We start from the raw sequence: 15,853 nt of genomic DNA on the forward strand, positions 1-15,853 counted from the left end.
GTGGGGCTGTCATGGTAGCCTACATGAGGAGAATGGAGTTTTTAGGCTTAGAGCTACACAAATCAGGAATAAACTGAGGGAACGAATAAAGAATCTGAAGAAATGGATTAAAAAAAACAAAGGGAATGGATTAGCCTGGCAGTTTTTTTCTCCACCTTGACCCCTAAGGGGCTCCATAGTTTCGTTCCTGAATTTAAATGGAATTGACCCCAATCCTGTCATACAGTACCATGAAACTTTTGAAATGAAAACAAAGTCTGAAGAGAGGCTAAAATACTGACACGAGGGGTTAAACCCAAACACAGAGGCAGACTAATCTGATGGACAAAGTCAAAAAGTTAACGTGGATGTGGGACTGACATAATGGGTGGTGACTGGAAGTCGTCCTGACTCATCCTCTCCGACTGGCGCAGACGCAGGATCTCAGAGTAGCTGAGGCCTCGCAGTTTACCCTTCAGATGGTCCAGGGAAGAGGGCTTCATGGCCAGAGCCCGGGTGATCTGCTCCCGAACCACCTGCATCACCTGGCCAACCAATGGGTTAACAACCAGAGTCAAACATTTAGTAAAAACCCTGATAAATTAAGGCAGCTTAGCTGTCGAAACATTGGTACTTGTTACATTACATCGAAGCCATGCGAGTTATCAGCTTTTCCTTTACCAACCAGTCAACCAGATAAACAAAGTGGGATGGATAGGAGTCATTAATGGCCTAAGTCCTAAGTAACCAAGTGATCAACCGACTCCGGTGGATGAACTCTGACCTTGTTGAAGTCCTCAGCCGTGGCCCTCATCTCCTTCCAGGTCTTGTTGAGCAGTTGGATGCAGACGCAGAAGAACTCCTCCCACGCCCGGTCGTGAGTAAAGAACATGGGGTGGTAGTCGTTGCAGCCCTCGTTGGCTGGAGAGAAGGAACACACACACACACACACACACACACCATCGAATACTTATTATAATGCATGAGGTTGTCCTGAAAAATTATACATCAGTTATCCCTCTGAGGATACAAGTACATTAAAAATGAATGAGGTTGGCCACTCTGATTAGCTTGGACAAGCCCCAAAAAGATTGAGGCTTCCTTGAATGCCACGTCCGCCTTAAAGCCATCGTAATGTGTGGTGTCCATCTGCGAGAAGTGTACTCACGCAATTCTCCCACTTGTAGTATCTCACACAGCATACGAGTGAGCTCGATGGCACAGCGACCAAAAGGACACTCGTGTTTGTCCTCGCGGCTGCTGTTCTCCAGAACAATCTGATGTGAGTGACACACACACACACACATGGTCACACTCAGGAAAACTCAAGTGCTACCATTTGAAATATAACATGTATTTGTTCTGAACTTTGTCACAGAAAACCGTCACTGGAGAGTGTGGTACAGGCTCTGTCTTAAAATGGCACACACACACACCCTGATGTAGGTGTCCTGGTGCAGCTTGGCCAGGTAGAGCATGTTGTCCAGGGCCAGCATCCCTGGAGGAGTCTGCGTGAAGTCCATGGCAGGGTTCACATGGTTCTGGAGAAACAACCGACAGGTGAGTCAATGACAGACCCTTAGCAATCCCTTTATGACCCCAAACAACCGTTTTAACACATCCACTCACTCTCCGACCCAAACAACCTCTCTAGAGAGCAGTTATGCAGATGAAAGCAACCCACTAGCTGGACTCACAGTGAAGCCCAGCATCTTGTAGTCCTTGGTGTACATGGCCTTTCTCTTCTCCGTGCCACTGGGGTCGTTCTCCCCGTCAAACGCAATCCTGCGCAACTCGAAAATGATGTCCCTCTGGGCCTGGAAATTGATGAGCGCAGAACTTAAAAACATCAAATGGTATGAGGGTGAAAAGGGTTGAGGTAAAAGACTCAGGGAATACAAAAATAAAAACTGCTTCTGGTCGTTTTACCTGGTCGCTGGGATCCATCTTGGTCATCATGCGTTCCTCCAGAAGGTTAAAGGTCAGCACCTGCAGCACGTAGAGCTGGTGCGCCATCTCGGCTTTGATTGGTCTGTTGCCTCGGATAACGTGCTGCGAGAGATGACACACATATTAGGAGCAGCAGCACCTCTCCATCTGTACTGTTTAGAAAGCATCATGTTATTATGAAGGGCTGTTTGGTTGTGACTGGTTATCCAAGACAAGTACACTCAGGCTTTCCCCGAAACTCACATTGAGGATGATGGATCGCAGGTGTTTCTGGGCCAGGGTGCTCGCCATCTCCTGAGAGGGAAATAGACAAATACAGTGAGCCTCAAAAGCAAGGCCAGTACGGAACAGCTAGGCAATAAGCTTACTACCAGACAACAATATCAAAAGGCTCATTTGAGGAAAGGCTCACAATCAAATCACTAGGCCCTGGATGGATTCATAACTGTTACAATTCCATATTTATTGTGTGTGTGTGTGTGTGTGTGTGTGTGGGGGGGGGGGGGGGGGGGGGTCACATCATCATAGATGTCATCACCAGTGAGACATGTCTAATAGTGCAGAACGCAGCTGCTACCACTATAGGGACCCAGAGTTACTATGACAAGATTGCATACTGTATTCTTCCCCACTGACTTCATCTGAGTGGATTGAACTCTGAGGGTGGCAGCCCATGGTTCTCTATGGATCAGAGGGAAGAGGGGGCGGAGAGGATGGAGCGAAGGATTGTGGGATGAAGTGTACTCACAGTGAGCCGCTGGTCCAGGGGGTTATTATGCTCTTCCTGAGAGGGGGTGGATTGGGAGGGGTTCCCGGTGATGGCAATGGCAATGGAAACAAATAGTGCACACTTATACATGGTTCATGAGATACAGGCATACATCACAAGATACAGCATGCACAGTAACAGCATGGTACAGTAAGGTACAGCACGATATGGCATGGCAACGCGGAGCACAACAGTACAGTATGTGACATGACACAGCGATGTCCTTGAGTGGATTGCGGGGGAGCCGGAACATGGTCATAAATAATTCGTACACTGCAAATTGACCTCAAGAATCCCAAACAGATATAGCATGACAAAAACAGAATAATTTCAAACCTTGATAACATTTGGATACGATCACATAGGCCTTTGCCTCTATTAATGGGAAAACTTGGGAACATATTTCCTAATCACTTTGAGATAATTTCTTGATGATTTTAGAGTTTATGTCCAACAACGAAAACTAGAACAATAAAAAAATACACTTTTTTTTTTTTTTTTAAATACTTTGTTTTTGCTCACAAAATTTGGGGGTCAAATAAAATTGGGCCAGCGGGCTGGAACCCTGCTCTAGAGGCTAATGGAGAGAGCTCAGGCTGACACCATGAAGCATGAAATTCTCCTCTCCACCCTCTCAGGGCTGGTCGTCTCAGGGACTGCACAGGAACGACTTTGGGAAACCTTGTTTTAGGTAATTGTCCTGCTGAAAAGTACATTTATCCCCCAATGTCTGGTGGAAAGCAGACTGATCCAGGTTTTCCGCTAGGATTTAGCCTGTGCTTAGCACCATAGTTTATTGTTTTATCTTGAAAAACTCCCCAGTCCTTAACAATTACAAACATACCCATAACATGATGCAGCCACCTACGCTTGAAAATATGGAGTGGTGCTCAGTAATGTGTTGGATTTGGCCCAAACATAACACATTGTATACAGGACAACAACGTAATTACTTTCGGTGACTTGTTGCCAACAGGATGAATGTTTTGGAATATTTGTATTCTGTACAGGCTTCCTTATTTTCACTCTGTCAATTAGGTTAGTGTTGTGGAGTAACTACAATGTTGTTGATCCATCTTCAGTTTTCTCCAATCACAACCATTAAACTCTAACTGTTTTAAAGTCACCATTGGCCTCATGGTGAAATCGCTGAGATGTTTCCATCCTCTCTGGCAAACTGAGTTAGGAAGGATTCCTGTATCTTTATAGTGACTGGGTGTATTGATACACCATCCAAAGTGTAATTAATAACTTCATCATTCTCAAAGGGATATTTCACTGTCTGCATTTGTTTTTTTTTACCCATCTACCAATATATTCCCTTCTTAGCAAGGCATTGGAAAACCTCCCTGGTCTTTGTGGTTGAAATTCACTGCTTGACGTTATATATTGTATAGATGAGGTAGTCTTTCAAAAATCATGTTGAACACTAATATCACAGAGTGAGTCCATGCAACTTATTATGCACATTTTTACTTCTGAACTTACCTAGGCTTGCCATAAACAAAGGGATGAAATACTTGACTCAAGACATTTCAGCTTTTCATTTTCATTCATTGATTTGTACACATTTAGATATGATGGGGTATTGTGTGTAGGCCAGTGACAAAAAAATATATTTAACAAAATGTGGAAAAAGTTCAGGGGTGTGAATACTTTCTGAAGGCACTGTAGGTGTTATGCATAAATGCGTGACCATGGTTCAGTGTAAATACACTATATATACACACAAAAGTATGTGAACACCCTTTCAAATTAGTGGATTTGGCTACTTCAGCCACACCCGTTACTGACAGGTATATAAAATCGAGCACACAGCCATGCATTGTGGAAGGCTACCTGAAACGTTTGACCCAAGTTAAACAATTTAAAGGCAATGCTACCAAATACTAATTGAGTGTATGTAAACTTCTGATCCACTGGGAATGTGATGAAAGAAATAAAAGCTGAAATAAATAATTCTCTCTACTATTATTCTGACATTGCACAATCTTAAAATAAAGTGGTGATCCTAATTGACCTAAGACAGGGAATTTTAACTAGGATTAAATGTCGGGAATTGTGAAAAATGTTTAAGAGTTGCCATGTTTAAGAGTTTAAATGTATTTGGCCAAGGTGTATGTAAACTTCCGACTTCAGCTGTACATATGGTATTCATATATAAATCATTGTCTATATATATTGTGTTGCCTTACTAAAAAAAAATATTTTGTTTTGTATGAATAAATATGTTAAACTGGTATGGTATTTTTGTCCTGGAAAAGAGGGTATTGAAATGACTTTTCACACGTTTACATTATCTTCATGCAACCACGTTTATTTCATGACTCCTCTACATTGTATTGGAGAGCAAGCCATCTACTACAGCAGTAGTACACATTTGTGTTGTAGCCCTGGACAAACATACCTCATTCAGCTCATTGAGGGCTTGTTGACAAGTTTAATCAGGTGTGCTTGTCAAGGGTTATAAAATTCAGGCCAAATAGTTCAATCTTGGTTTCATCAGACCAGAGCATCTTATTTCTCATGGTCTGAGAGGCCTTTTGGCAAACTCCAACTCCGTCAGGCCACTCTACCATATAGACATGATTGGTGGAGTGCTGCAGAGATGGTTGTCCCTCTGGAAGTTTCTCCCATCTCTACAGAGGAACTCTAGATCTATGTCAGAGTGACCATCGGGTTCTTGGTCACCTCCCTGACCAAAGCCGTTCTCCCCCGATTGCGCACTTCCTAGAGCCGGGCGGCGAGCTCTAGGAAGAGTCTTGGTGGTTCCAAACCTCTTCCATTTAAGAATGATGAAGGCCACTGTGTTCTTGGGGACCTTCAATGCTGCAGAAATGTTTTGGTACCCTTCCCCAGATCTGTGCCTCGACACAATCCCGTCTCGGAGCTATACGGACAATTCCTTTGACCTCATGGCTTGCTTTTTCCTCTGACATGCACTGTCAATTGTGTGACCTTATATGGACAGGTGTGTGCTTTTCCAAATAATGTCCAACCAATTGAATTTACCACATATGGGCTCCAATCAAGTTGTAGAAACATCTCAAGGATGATCAATGGAAACGGGATGCACCGGAGTTCAATTTCGAGTCTCAAAGCAAAGGGTCTGAATACTTATGCAAATAAGGTTTCTGCTTTTTATTTTTAATAAATTTGCTAAAATTCTAAAAACCTGTTTCGCTGTTATTATGGGGTATTGTGTGTAGATTGCTTAGGATTATTTAAAATAATGCTGTAACTAAACAAAATGTTGAAAAAGTCAAGGGGTCTGAATACTTTCCGAAGGCACTGTAGGCCTAGGCTATATGAGGTGTGTGACTTTCATTTGGAAAAAGTCTCACAAAAAAAGCATGCGCAACAGCTGGGCATGATTCACAAGTGATAATATATCATTCACAAAGTGATAGGCTAATATTGTCACCCATCACAATATTCTTGATTCAATATTGTCTTTACATATACTAAATAATATGTGTGTGAAATTTGTTTTAAATTTAGAACGGACCACTATCATGAACCTGTCACGAAACCGGAGCAGTGGAAAAAAAAATGCGCCATCTATGCAATTAGATAGCGAATGGAGTATGCTTTTTCCGTGGTTAATTTTCATGCCAGGCAGGTTAGCTATACTCCTTTTGTAAAGAGACGCGATGTGCTTAATATTAGAAAAGTTGAGAAATAAATATAGTAGGTCTAGTCTATAGAAATCTGGTGGGATCCTCTTTTTAGTAGAGGCCATCACTCTGTTTTCTCATGCAATTGCATAGCCTATTGAAATGTTGCGCAACATGAGCTCATGGGCTCTCATGAAGTGTTAAATTAGATTTTCGATTACATTTGCATCGATGTCAGAGTGATTAGAGGGACTATAGAGAGCTGAGTACCAGGCAGTTAGCATGTTTGGTAGGCTACTAATAGCCATCAGCAGCATCAGAGCTTGGAGAAGCCTAATCACCATGACTAAACGGTCAAGTGGAATTTGACTGCCGTCATGACTCGTGACGGCCAGTGTGGCGGGAATACGGTCACCGTAAGAGCCCTAGTGTCCACATACTTTTGGTCATGTAGTGTTTATTGCAAGGGTACCCTTTCGGTGTATTGGTGAGCAGGTACTGTACTGACCTGCCGTCTATCCTCCGGTGCCTTGAGGAAGAGGGCGTTGATGAGTGCGATGGCATACGTCTGGATCTCCTGATTGGATCTAAAAAGGCATATCAGACACAGCAACACCAGTTAGAAGCATCTGGTTCTAGGAATTCTCACATGGTTACAAAAACTAAAGTAGCAGCTGGTTAAATGTATTAATACAGTACTCAGATAGTATTAGTCTGGGGTTCTACACTTCTAAGCTTAGTCATAAGGTTGCGTAGCAAGGCAAGGCTCGTCATCTACGTTTGATTCCACCGACATTAGTAAGTTACGCCACTACATTTCTACACACTAACTTCGACTACATCCCCCACATAGCTGTATGTGGGAGGCCCCAGTGCGTGTGTGTGTGCTCACACTTGCAGGTGTCCGATGAGCTGTCCAACAGTGATATCCTGCGCCACCCGGTGGTAGAGGCTGTGGCTGTTGAGGACCATGCTCTCCAGGATGGCCAGAGAGCGCTGCAGGATTGACACATCCACCATCGGCTGGTTCACATAGCCCGCAATCTGACCAGACAGGATAGGAGAAAAAACTCCAATAAAATGGACACATAAATCTAGGGTCTTCTTGATTACAACTTGGTTTATGGAAGTAGATTTGAAAACTTGAGACTAGGACTTGAAAAGTAGGTCTATGAAATGACATACAGTTGACAAAAAAAATTAATAATATCCATACTTGTGCATAAATGCACAGCCTATAGAAAACGATGCATCTAAATTCTACAGTGCTTGTTGCTGTGCAGCACTTCAGAGGACTTCATCAGGGTGAAAACTTCACAGACAATTCAGCTGAAAGAGCTCCAAATAACATGGGAGGTTGCTAGGTAACCGCAACCCACTCAGTTCTGGCAACCAGTGAGGTGTTGAAGGTCAAGTAATTAAAGAAAAAAGAAAAAAAAACATGGGGGAGGACTTCGAGATAGGCCTCAAACTACTGAACCCACCCAAACTCATTTACCAGTGTTCAAACTGAGAAAGATAGTTCACATACTGTATAGGGCCAAGTTCCATCAAAATAAGTCAGAAATACATTGAGTCTTACTTCCATTGTGGATGGTGTAGGAATCTGACAGTGGCTTCCTTATATGACAAGTGTTACGTTGAGAGTGTCTGCCTTACGAAATGGCACCGTATTCCCTATGAAGTGCACTTTCTTTTCCCTATGAAGTGCACTTTTAACCAGAGCTCTATGCACCCTGGTCAAAAGTTGTGCACTGTATAGGGAATAGCATTTCCGATATATGCAGCCTGAACTGTTTAGTTGAGGCAGGTATGGATTCTGACCTGTTTGATGAAAGACAGAGAGATGAGGTCCCAGGACACTATTCCATGGTCCATCAGCTCCAGGAAGGCAGTGAGAGTGAAGGCCAGCATCTCTCCAAAGCTGATGAGGAAACCAGAGTCAGAGGACAACACTCACCAACTTATGGGGAAAAGAAGCAAGACAACTGCAGCCACAAACAGCAAGGTATCAGTATAGGGCAATCAGTGTTAGCTTACGGCAACCATATCCAGAAAGGCTTCTAGTAGCCAGTAGAAGTAGCCCAAGGGCTGTGGTGTGGTATGTACCCTACAACATGGTTTGTCTGTCTGTACAAGACCATAATGAGACTCGCTCCGGAGTGAAGTTTCCCCGTAGGTAGAGATCTAGAATCAGCTTCCCCTCGCCCAATTCTTACCTTAATCATTAGTGGGGAAAATGCAAAACTGACCCAAGATCAGCGTCTAGTGGCAGTTCACCATACACTGCATGAGACTCACTGGGTGCCGCTCTCCACAAGACGCGCCAGGGTCCCGATGCCCTCCATGTTGATGAACTCGGTGGCAAAGGTGGGGTCAGCTGACAGCTTGGCCAGCTCCTTCAGGGCCTCCAGGCGGGCATCTATGCCATGAGACTGGATCCTGTCCAGGAGCTGCCGTGCTGCACGGGCCTATTGTGGGTGGGGGGGGGGGTCAGGCAAGGCAATGATGGCCATTATTGACAGTTTTTTTTTAACCTGGTTTACCTCAACAACTACATTAGCTTGATACATGTAGGCAGCGACCGAAACGTATTAGTTTGCAATAGGGTTAGTCTAAAGCAGCTGCCATGTTTTTGATCTGTTTATTAGGGAGAAGCTATACGGATACGTCAGGTGCCCAACTTGATGACATGTCACTCAGCTGAGAGCAGAGTGGAAACTAATGGATTCAGTTCAGTCAGTCGTTCTGATAAGCCCTTTCCAGCTAACTAGTTTATGCTGGCTATCTGGCAACAACAGCACTGCGCTAGTTAAAACTTGCAAAAGAAAGTTGTGTTTATTTTTGATGGGCGAGGGATAAATAACTTAGTATTGGTCACCATCTGGAATCTGGATGTCACCGTGACATGCCAATTAGCTAACGCAAGCCTGTGTGAATGACCAATGCAACGGTGTTGTATGTTGTACCGAGGCGCTTCACTGCTTTCCACTGTTGCTTCCCACTGGGCAATAGTTTCGTCACCGGGCAGCTGTATAACGTCGCTGGCATTAGACAATTTGTTCAATACTCTATTATATTTTTGAGTAGGATAGCAGCCTACACGAGAAATAACTTCCTGTAACTATCGGGATGACCATTGGGCCTCTTACCAGAATGCTAACAAAATGAGCACAAACTAATAGCGAAATCACAAAGACGCTGTTAGCTAAATGCTAATGAAAGACATAAACGGACATAAACTAATCCCAAAGACAGGAAAAAAACAGCTCATAAGAAATACAAGCATAGCTAGTAGCTACCGAATATCATTTTCGATTAGTGTGGATATTTACAAGCAAAAGTGAACAAGATAAATTGTGCAAATGAACAAAGTTGTGATGAATGCTTTTCTGAAGGAAGAGCAGAATGTGTACACGGAGCACAGAGGAGAAGAACGGATTTAAAAAAAACACTAGTAGGAAGCATAAGGAAAAATGTAAGCTGTACAGATAACTCATCCAGAGCTCTTTGACATCTGGCAGAAAGCTGTTGGGGAATAATCAGAATTAGTTGGTAGCATAGGTAAGATGTTTTATATTCATCATATGTTTGTAAGTTACTTCTCATCAGAATGTTATTTTTGTATAATACTGTGGCGGGGTTGCAGTTATCTGTTCTATGTCAAGACTAAGTTGCTTGGGCCGGAGAGAGGGGAGAGGTCAAGCGTGTATCTCTTGGCTCCACAATGTCTGTGTGCCAGTCAGTGTGTCTCTGTGATCTTGTCAAGATAGGATGGATTTGATATATGCCTGTTGATATGGAGGGTTGGTTTATGGTTCTGAGTTTGAGAAAATAACATAGTTTAGGAGACAAAGCTGAACGATAAATTATGCCTATGCTGTCTCACTATGTGTGTGTCTTTGCTATAAAGGATCTCAGTTGAAATGTGTAAGGGACTCTCAGAGAATTCATTGATAGACACTGAATTGATCTGAGAGTCACAGGGTTGTGATAGAGCTCATATAATTAAAGATGGACTTTTGTGATAACTAACTCTGACTTGTGTGTGGTTTGCTCTCATGATTTGGTAAATAGAGGACATTTCCACAACAAAGCCATTATAAGATATCTGATGGCAAACATTTAGTAGTGAATTTAATACAAGTGTAACTTCATCACCCCATGTACACCGCACAACAGAGCCTCGCCGATATAGAACACTATAGACTCACCAGCTCCCTCCGTCTCCCGTTGTGCTATTTACAAACAGACTGGCTCAACTGTTCTGAGAAAATACGGTAAGCTTCATAATGTAAAATAATGTGACAGGTGAAATGAAGAACACAACCTGCTTTATCTCCTAAAGTATTGCACAAGTTGACTGCAGGTATTAAGTTAAAAAGTAGCTACAAATATTCAGATTTATTCAAAAATGTCTAATAAATAATTTTGAAGGTATTGAAAAACAATCCCATGTTTTTTCCAAATAACCAGGTATATGATATACCACCCAAGCCTACCAGAAGATACCGACCCTACCCTTACGCTCGTTTAAACTGAGCTGCACTGGGGTCAGAACGCATTCATGGTTACATTAAGACACCGTGGAGCCAACACGCAATATGGGTCTGAAAACGTACCTTAATGCTGGGATGGGATATACCACGGTACTCCAAAATTGTACAATTATCTACACTGCTCCATTGCTAAGATTGAAATACTTTTCCCGAAAACTGCCCTTTGCATCCTCATGCTAGCTACCAGTAGCCATTATGGAATGATACGTCACAAACAACAACGGAGCTGATTGGCTGACACTGCCATTCCAAAATTGGCTGCGGTGGCTACTGCTAGCTAGCATGAGGACAAAAAGGGAAGTTTTCCGGAAAAAGCAGCAGTATTTCAATCTTCTCTATGCGGCAGTGTGGAGTACAGTGGCAAATACATTTTTTATTTGATATCCCATCCCTGAATTGAGGTACATTTTCCGACCCATATCTCATGCCGGCTCCTCGGTGTCTTAATGTAAGCATGATTGCATTCCGACCCCATAGCTCAGTGTAAACAAGCGTAAAGGTAGGGTCAGTACTTTCTGGCTGTCCTGCAGTAACTCATTTTTAGGGAAGTAGCTATAGTGTAGCTAATATCAGGCAAGGGTGACAGGTAGCTAAAGCACATTTGTTGATTATGTAGTCCAATAAAAACTGAATAATTCTGAACACTCCCAAGTCCCAACTTCGGCAAACAAGTTTCACATTCTCACTGAAGTTTCTAGCCACAAGCATAAACTAGCTAGCTGAGGAGGTCTCATCAGGGTGACTGACTGAACCGAATCCATTAGTCCACACTCAACTCACTGCGCGACATAGGTTATCAATTTTGGGCACCAGGCATGTCTGTATAGCCTCTCCCTGTTTATCATTGGTGAAACTATGAGCATTGCAGTCACTATATAGAGTTAATAAAATATACCTAAGAAATACTGGTAATTTACTTGAAAAAAATGAAAATAACTGCATGTACAAGAAGAGAAAGTGTCTCACGGGAGATATGGCTAATCGAAGGATGGTCCCATTCTTCATTTCACTACGGCTCTGGAAAGAAAGATGGTGAACATTGCTACTACCACAGCATGATGCTGTAGTAACAACAACAACAACTTCATATTGGTGATATGACATACACTATATATTCACAAAAGTATGTGGGCACCTCTTAAAATGAGTGGATTCGGCTATTTCAGCCACACTCATGCTGACAGGTGTATAAAAATCGAGCACACCGCCATGCAATCTTCATAGACAAACATTGCCTGTAGAATGGCCTTATTGAAGAGCTCAGTGACTTTCAACGTGGCACTGTCATAGGATGCCACCTTTCCAACAAGTCAGCTCGTCAAATTTCTGCCCTGGTCAACTGTTATTGTGAAGTGGAAAAGTCTAGAAGCAACAACGGCTCAGCCGCGAAGTGGTAGGCCACACAAGCTCACAGAAAATGACCGCCGAGTGCTGAAGTGCGTAAAATCTTCTGTCCTCGGTTGCAACACACATGACCGATTTCCAAAATGCCTCTGGAAGCAAAGTCAGCACAATAACTTTGTTGGGAGCTTCATGAAATGGGTTTCCATGGCCGAGCACCCACACACAGGCCTAAGATCACCAAGCTTCAGCTGGAGTGGTGTAAAGCTCGCCACCATTGGACTCTGGGGCAGTGGAAACGCATTCTCTGGAATGATGAATCACGCTTCACCATCTGGTAGTCCGACAGACGAATCTGGGTTTGGCGGATGTCAGAATGCTACCTGCCCCAACGCATAGTGCCAACTGTATAGTTTGGTGGAGTAGGATGTTTTTCATGTTTCGGGCTAGCCCCCTTAGTTCCAGTGAAGTGAAATCTTAGCGCTACAGCTTACAATGACATTCTAGACAATTCTGTGCAAACAGTTTGGGGAAGGCCCTTTCATGTTTTCACATGACAATGGCCCCTGTGCACAAAGAGAGGTCCATACAGAAATGGTTTGTTGAGATCAGTGTGGAAGAACATGACTGGCCTGAACTGAGCCCTGACCTCAACCCCATCAAACACTTTTGGGACGAATTTGAATGCCGACTGCGAGCCAGCCCTAATCGCTAATGTTCATGGCTGAATGGAAGCAAGTCCCTGCAGCAATGTTCCAATATCTGATGGAAAGCATTTCCAGAAGAGTGGAGGCTGCTATAGCAGCAAAGGAGGGGACCAACTCCATATTAATGCCCATGATTTTGTAATGAGATGTTCGACGAACAGGTGTCCACATACTTTTGGTCATGTAGTGTACTAACAGTAACATATTAACTAAGGAACCACGTAGTGTATTATAGTATTGAATTCTGCCAAGGTGTTGAGGCTCACCTGTTCAGTGATGTAGAGCTGAGGACCGTCAGCGTAACGCAGGGCAAACTGCTCAGAGCCAGACAGAGACCAGCTGTGGACACATGCACAAAATCAATTGAAAAGTAGGTGAATGAATTCACCAATTTTCCACTCAATACCAGAGTGCACTGACCTCCCTAAACATGAGGCAGGCAGAAGCTAAACCCACACGTATCTCAATAAGACCTACTGTAATGCTGTGCATTTGTTTTTCCACCCTACAGAAAATACATACCATGTGCATAAGGTTAATAAAAGTCATTATCGGAGCCTCGAGCATTTCTATTTGCAAGAGGAGCAGATGGAAAAGATTGTACAGGGTGATATTCAGTGGGCGAAAAAAATACATTCAGATGCGAGAGGGAGAGCAAGAGAGTAGGAGGAAGCACTGGAGAGAGAGGGATAAGGAGAAGTAGCGAGTTAGGAAAAGTCTCAGTAATCATAGACAGACAAGGTGGATCAGGAGACAAGAGAGAGGAAACGGAAAGGCAATGGGAGGAGGCACTCGAGGGGGGGGGGGGGGTCTAAATGGTTACATAAGTATATAAACACATTAAAAGTTCAAGTCTGGCCCCCCATCTATGAGCCATTAGACATCCTTTAGTGTATTGGCTAGAGGTGTGTGTTTATTGGCAGTGGTATGTGAGTAAGCGCAATAAAAACCAGGCAAGTCAGTTAAGAACTTATTATTTACTTATTAACTTATCTTATTTACAATGACGGACTACCCAGGGCAAACCCAAACGACGCTGGGCCAATTGTGCGCCGCCCAATGGGACTCCCAATCACAGCCAGATGTGATGCAGCCTGGGTTCGAACCAGGGACTGCAGTGACTCCTCTTGCAGTGCCTTAGACCGCAGCACCACTCGGGAGCCAAGCAGAAGGTGGAGTACCACAGCATTTATGTGTATCTGGAGATAACACTGAAATGCCTCGTATGTTATTGTAGAAATATCTGCACCTCAAAAGTGAAGAATGATATCCAACATCTTTGAATGCAATAGCATTCTAAACTTGTGTGATAATATAGCATAGTGAATCAATGGGTATGATGGAGCAAGAATGTAGAAAGCATTCAAATGAATGTTTTGTATTTTGAGCAGAACGTTCTGCAGTATTCCAACAGGCACAAACTGTTCCATTTCTACACAGGGTAATATATTATAATATATATAGACCCTTAAAGAAGTCATTTTATAATAAGAATTCTGTCATTGTAATGAAACTCATGTGTGATCCAGTCCATGTGTAATGGCTCTTTCTAATGTTCCTTTGTGTGTTCTCAATATGGACCTGCTATACATTTGGCCCTAACTAAGTCTGTCTAGCTAGCACTAATCTTACATAAGTGAACGCAGGGTGTGTGTGTCTGTGTGTGCGTTCACGTGTGTGCTCATATCACACACATATATAAATCAGTCGTAAACATTGTGCGGCCATTATCTCCAGCGTGAGCAGAAACAGCTGGGTGTGGACCTGGTGCTTACCCATCACACACCTCCCGTATGATAGAGGACAGAGGCTTCTTCTGCAAACACACAACAGACAAAAAAAACAGTCAAACTCTGCAAAGCCACTGGAATCACAGGAAAGTTGCCGATTGGTCATAAAAAGGCCCTATAGCAGAGCTTTACAAAAGCAATCCTGTGGACCCCAAGGTTGCACGTTTTGGTTGTCTTAGCACTACACAGCTGATTCAAATAATGAACTCATCAAGCTTTGACTATTTGAATCAGCTGTGTAGTGCGAGGGCAAAAAACAAAACGTGCACCCCTTGTTGGTCCCCAGGACCGAGTTTAGGAAACGCTGCCCTAAAGTATCTTCAACAATGGTTCTCATTCCTTGCCTAGCTTGGCATTCAGTGGAAAACAAACGTTGATGGATTTGGTTTCATGTCATTGCCGGCGACATACATTACAGTTCATGCTGAGAGTCGAAAGATGTGCTAGACTTACCAACAAAATCTCAGTAGTTTATGCTGGTCTGAGCAGAAACATACTGTAGATATCTTTTCTCTACAATTACTTAACATGGAGTCTCTGGAGTTTAAAGTCTCCGGCACCCGGAAAATAGACTTCTATAAAATGTTTGGTTGAGTATACAGAGTGGAAGATTGATGTTGTTAAGGACAAGACCAACCAACACAATCAGCAGCCGAGCACAGTGGCCGTCCTATCGCCTCTGACCACAGAACATCGGCTCTCATTTTTCTGTTAATTTCCCGACGATTCTACACGTTGAATCGACACCGTTCGCCGATACCAAGCAGGTATTCTACTGTGCATGACCGACATTCATGTTGGTATGTCTTGTCCTTTAGGGGGAGGGGGGGGGGGGGGGGGTAGACGGGCACTGACCTGGTCAATCTCGATGAGCTGGGCGTTGGCGCCGGGCCACTCGATGGCCACCTTGACGATGTCAGAGTGGGGTGGCATGACTGCTGTCCTCTCACACGCCACTGGAGGACAGACATCACAGAGAAGATGAGAGCCCTTTATTACTGTTACACTGTTAGATATAGGGATCCCATGTCTGCCACCATGTTACATTATTACATATGGTCACCATGATCACATTATGTTGGTATGAAGGTTTGACAGCAATTTTTACATTTCATAGTTAAAGCCAATTGTGGCTTAAAAA

At 43.4% G+C, this 15,853-nt stretch overlaps 1 protein-coding gene across 4 annotated transcripts in view; it reads right to left on the reverse strand.

The window, feature by feature from the left end:
* LOC139370943 (engulfment and cell motility protein 2) overlaps positions 1-15,853 on the reverse strand; it is a 33,539-nt gene that overhangs the window by 5,385 nt on the left and 12,301 nt on the right. Inside the window, exons 3-18 of one of the 4 annotated variants that reach the window (XM_071110857.1) lie at positions 15,568-15,668; positions 14,698-14,738; positions 13,189-13,261; positions 11,841-11,891; positions 8,617-8,786; positions 8,140-8,239; positions 7,214-7,359; positions 6,824-6,902; positions 2,678-2,713; positions 2,173-2,223; positions 1,909-2,031; positions 1,677-1,796; positions 1,416-1,520; positions 1,148-1,256; positions 764-900; positions 361-524 (exon numbers count right to left, since the gene is read on the reverse strand). In XM_071110857.1, the coding sequence (XP_070966958.1) occupies positions 361-524; positions 764-900; positions 1,148-1,256; positions 1,416-1,520; positions 1,677-1,796; positions 1,909-2,031; positions 2,173-2,223; positions 2,678-2,713; positions 6,824-6,902; positions 7,214-7,359; positions 8,140-8,239; positions 8,617-8,786; positions 11,841-11,891; positions 13,189-13,261; positions 14,698-14,738; positions 15,568-15,645 (1,583 nt within the window). In that variant the 5' untranslated portion in view covers positions 15,646-15,668. Of the gene's footprint in view, positions 1-360; positions 525-763; positions 901-1,147; positions 1,257-1,415; positions 1,521-1,676; positions 1,797-1,908; positions 2,032-2,172; positions 2,224-2,677; positions 2,714-6,823; positions 6,903-7,207; positions 7,360-8,139; positions 8,240-8,616; positions 8,787-11,840; positions 11,892-13,188; positions 13,262-14,697; positions 14,739-15,567; positions 15,669-15,853 lie in introns of all 4 variants that reach the window. The other 3 variants (XM_071110856.1, XM_071110859.1, XM_071110858.1) reach the window with 3 other exon arrangements.

The sequence above is a fragment of the Oncorhynchus clarkii genome, chromosome 17 (assembly GCF_045791955.1).
Source record: "Oncorhynchus clarkii lewisi isolate Uvic-CL-2024 chromosome 17, UVic_Ocla_1.0, whole genome shotgun sequence".
In the NCBI taxonomy this organism is placed as follows: domain Eukaryota; kingdom Metazoa; phylum Chordata; class Actinopteri; order Salmoniformes; family Salmonidae; genus Oncorhynchus; species Oncorhynchus clarkii.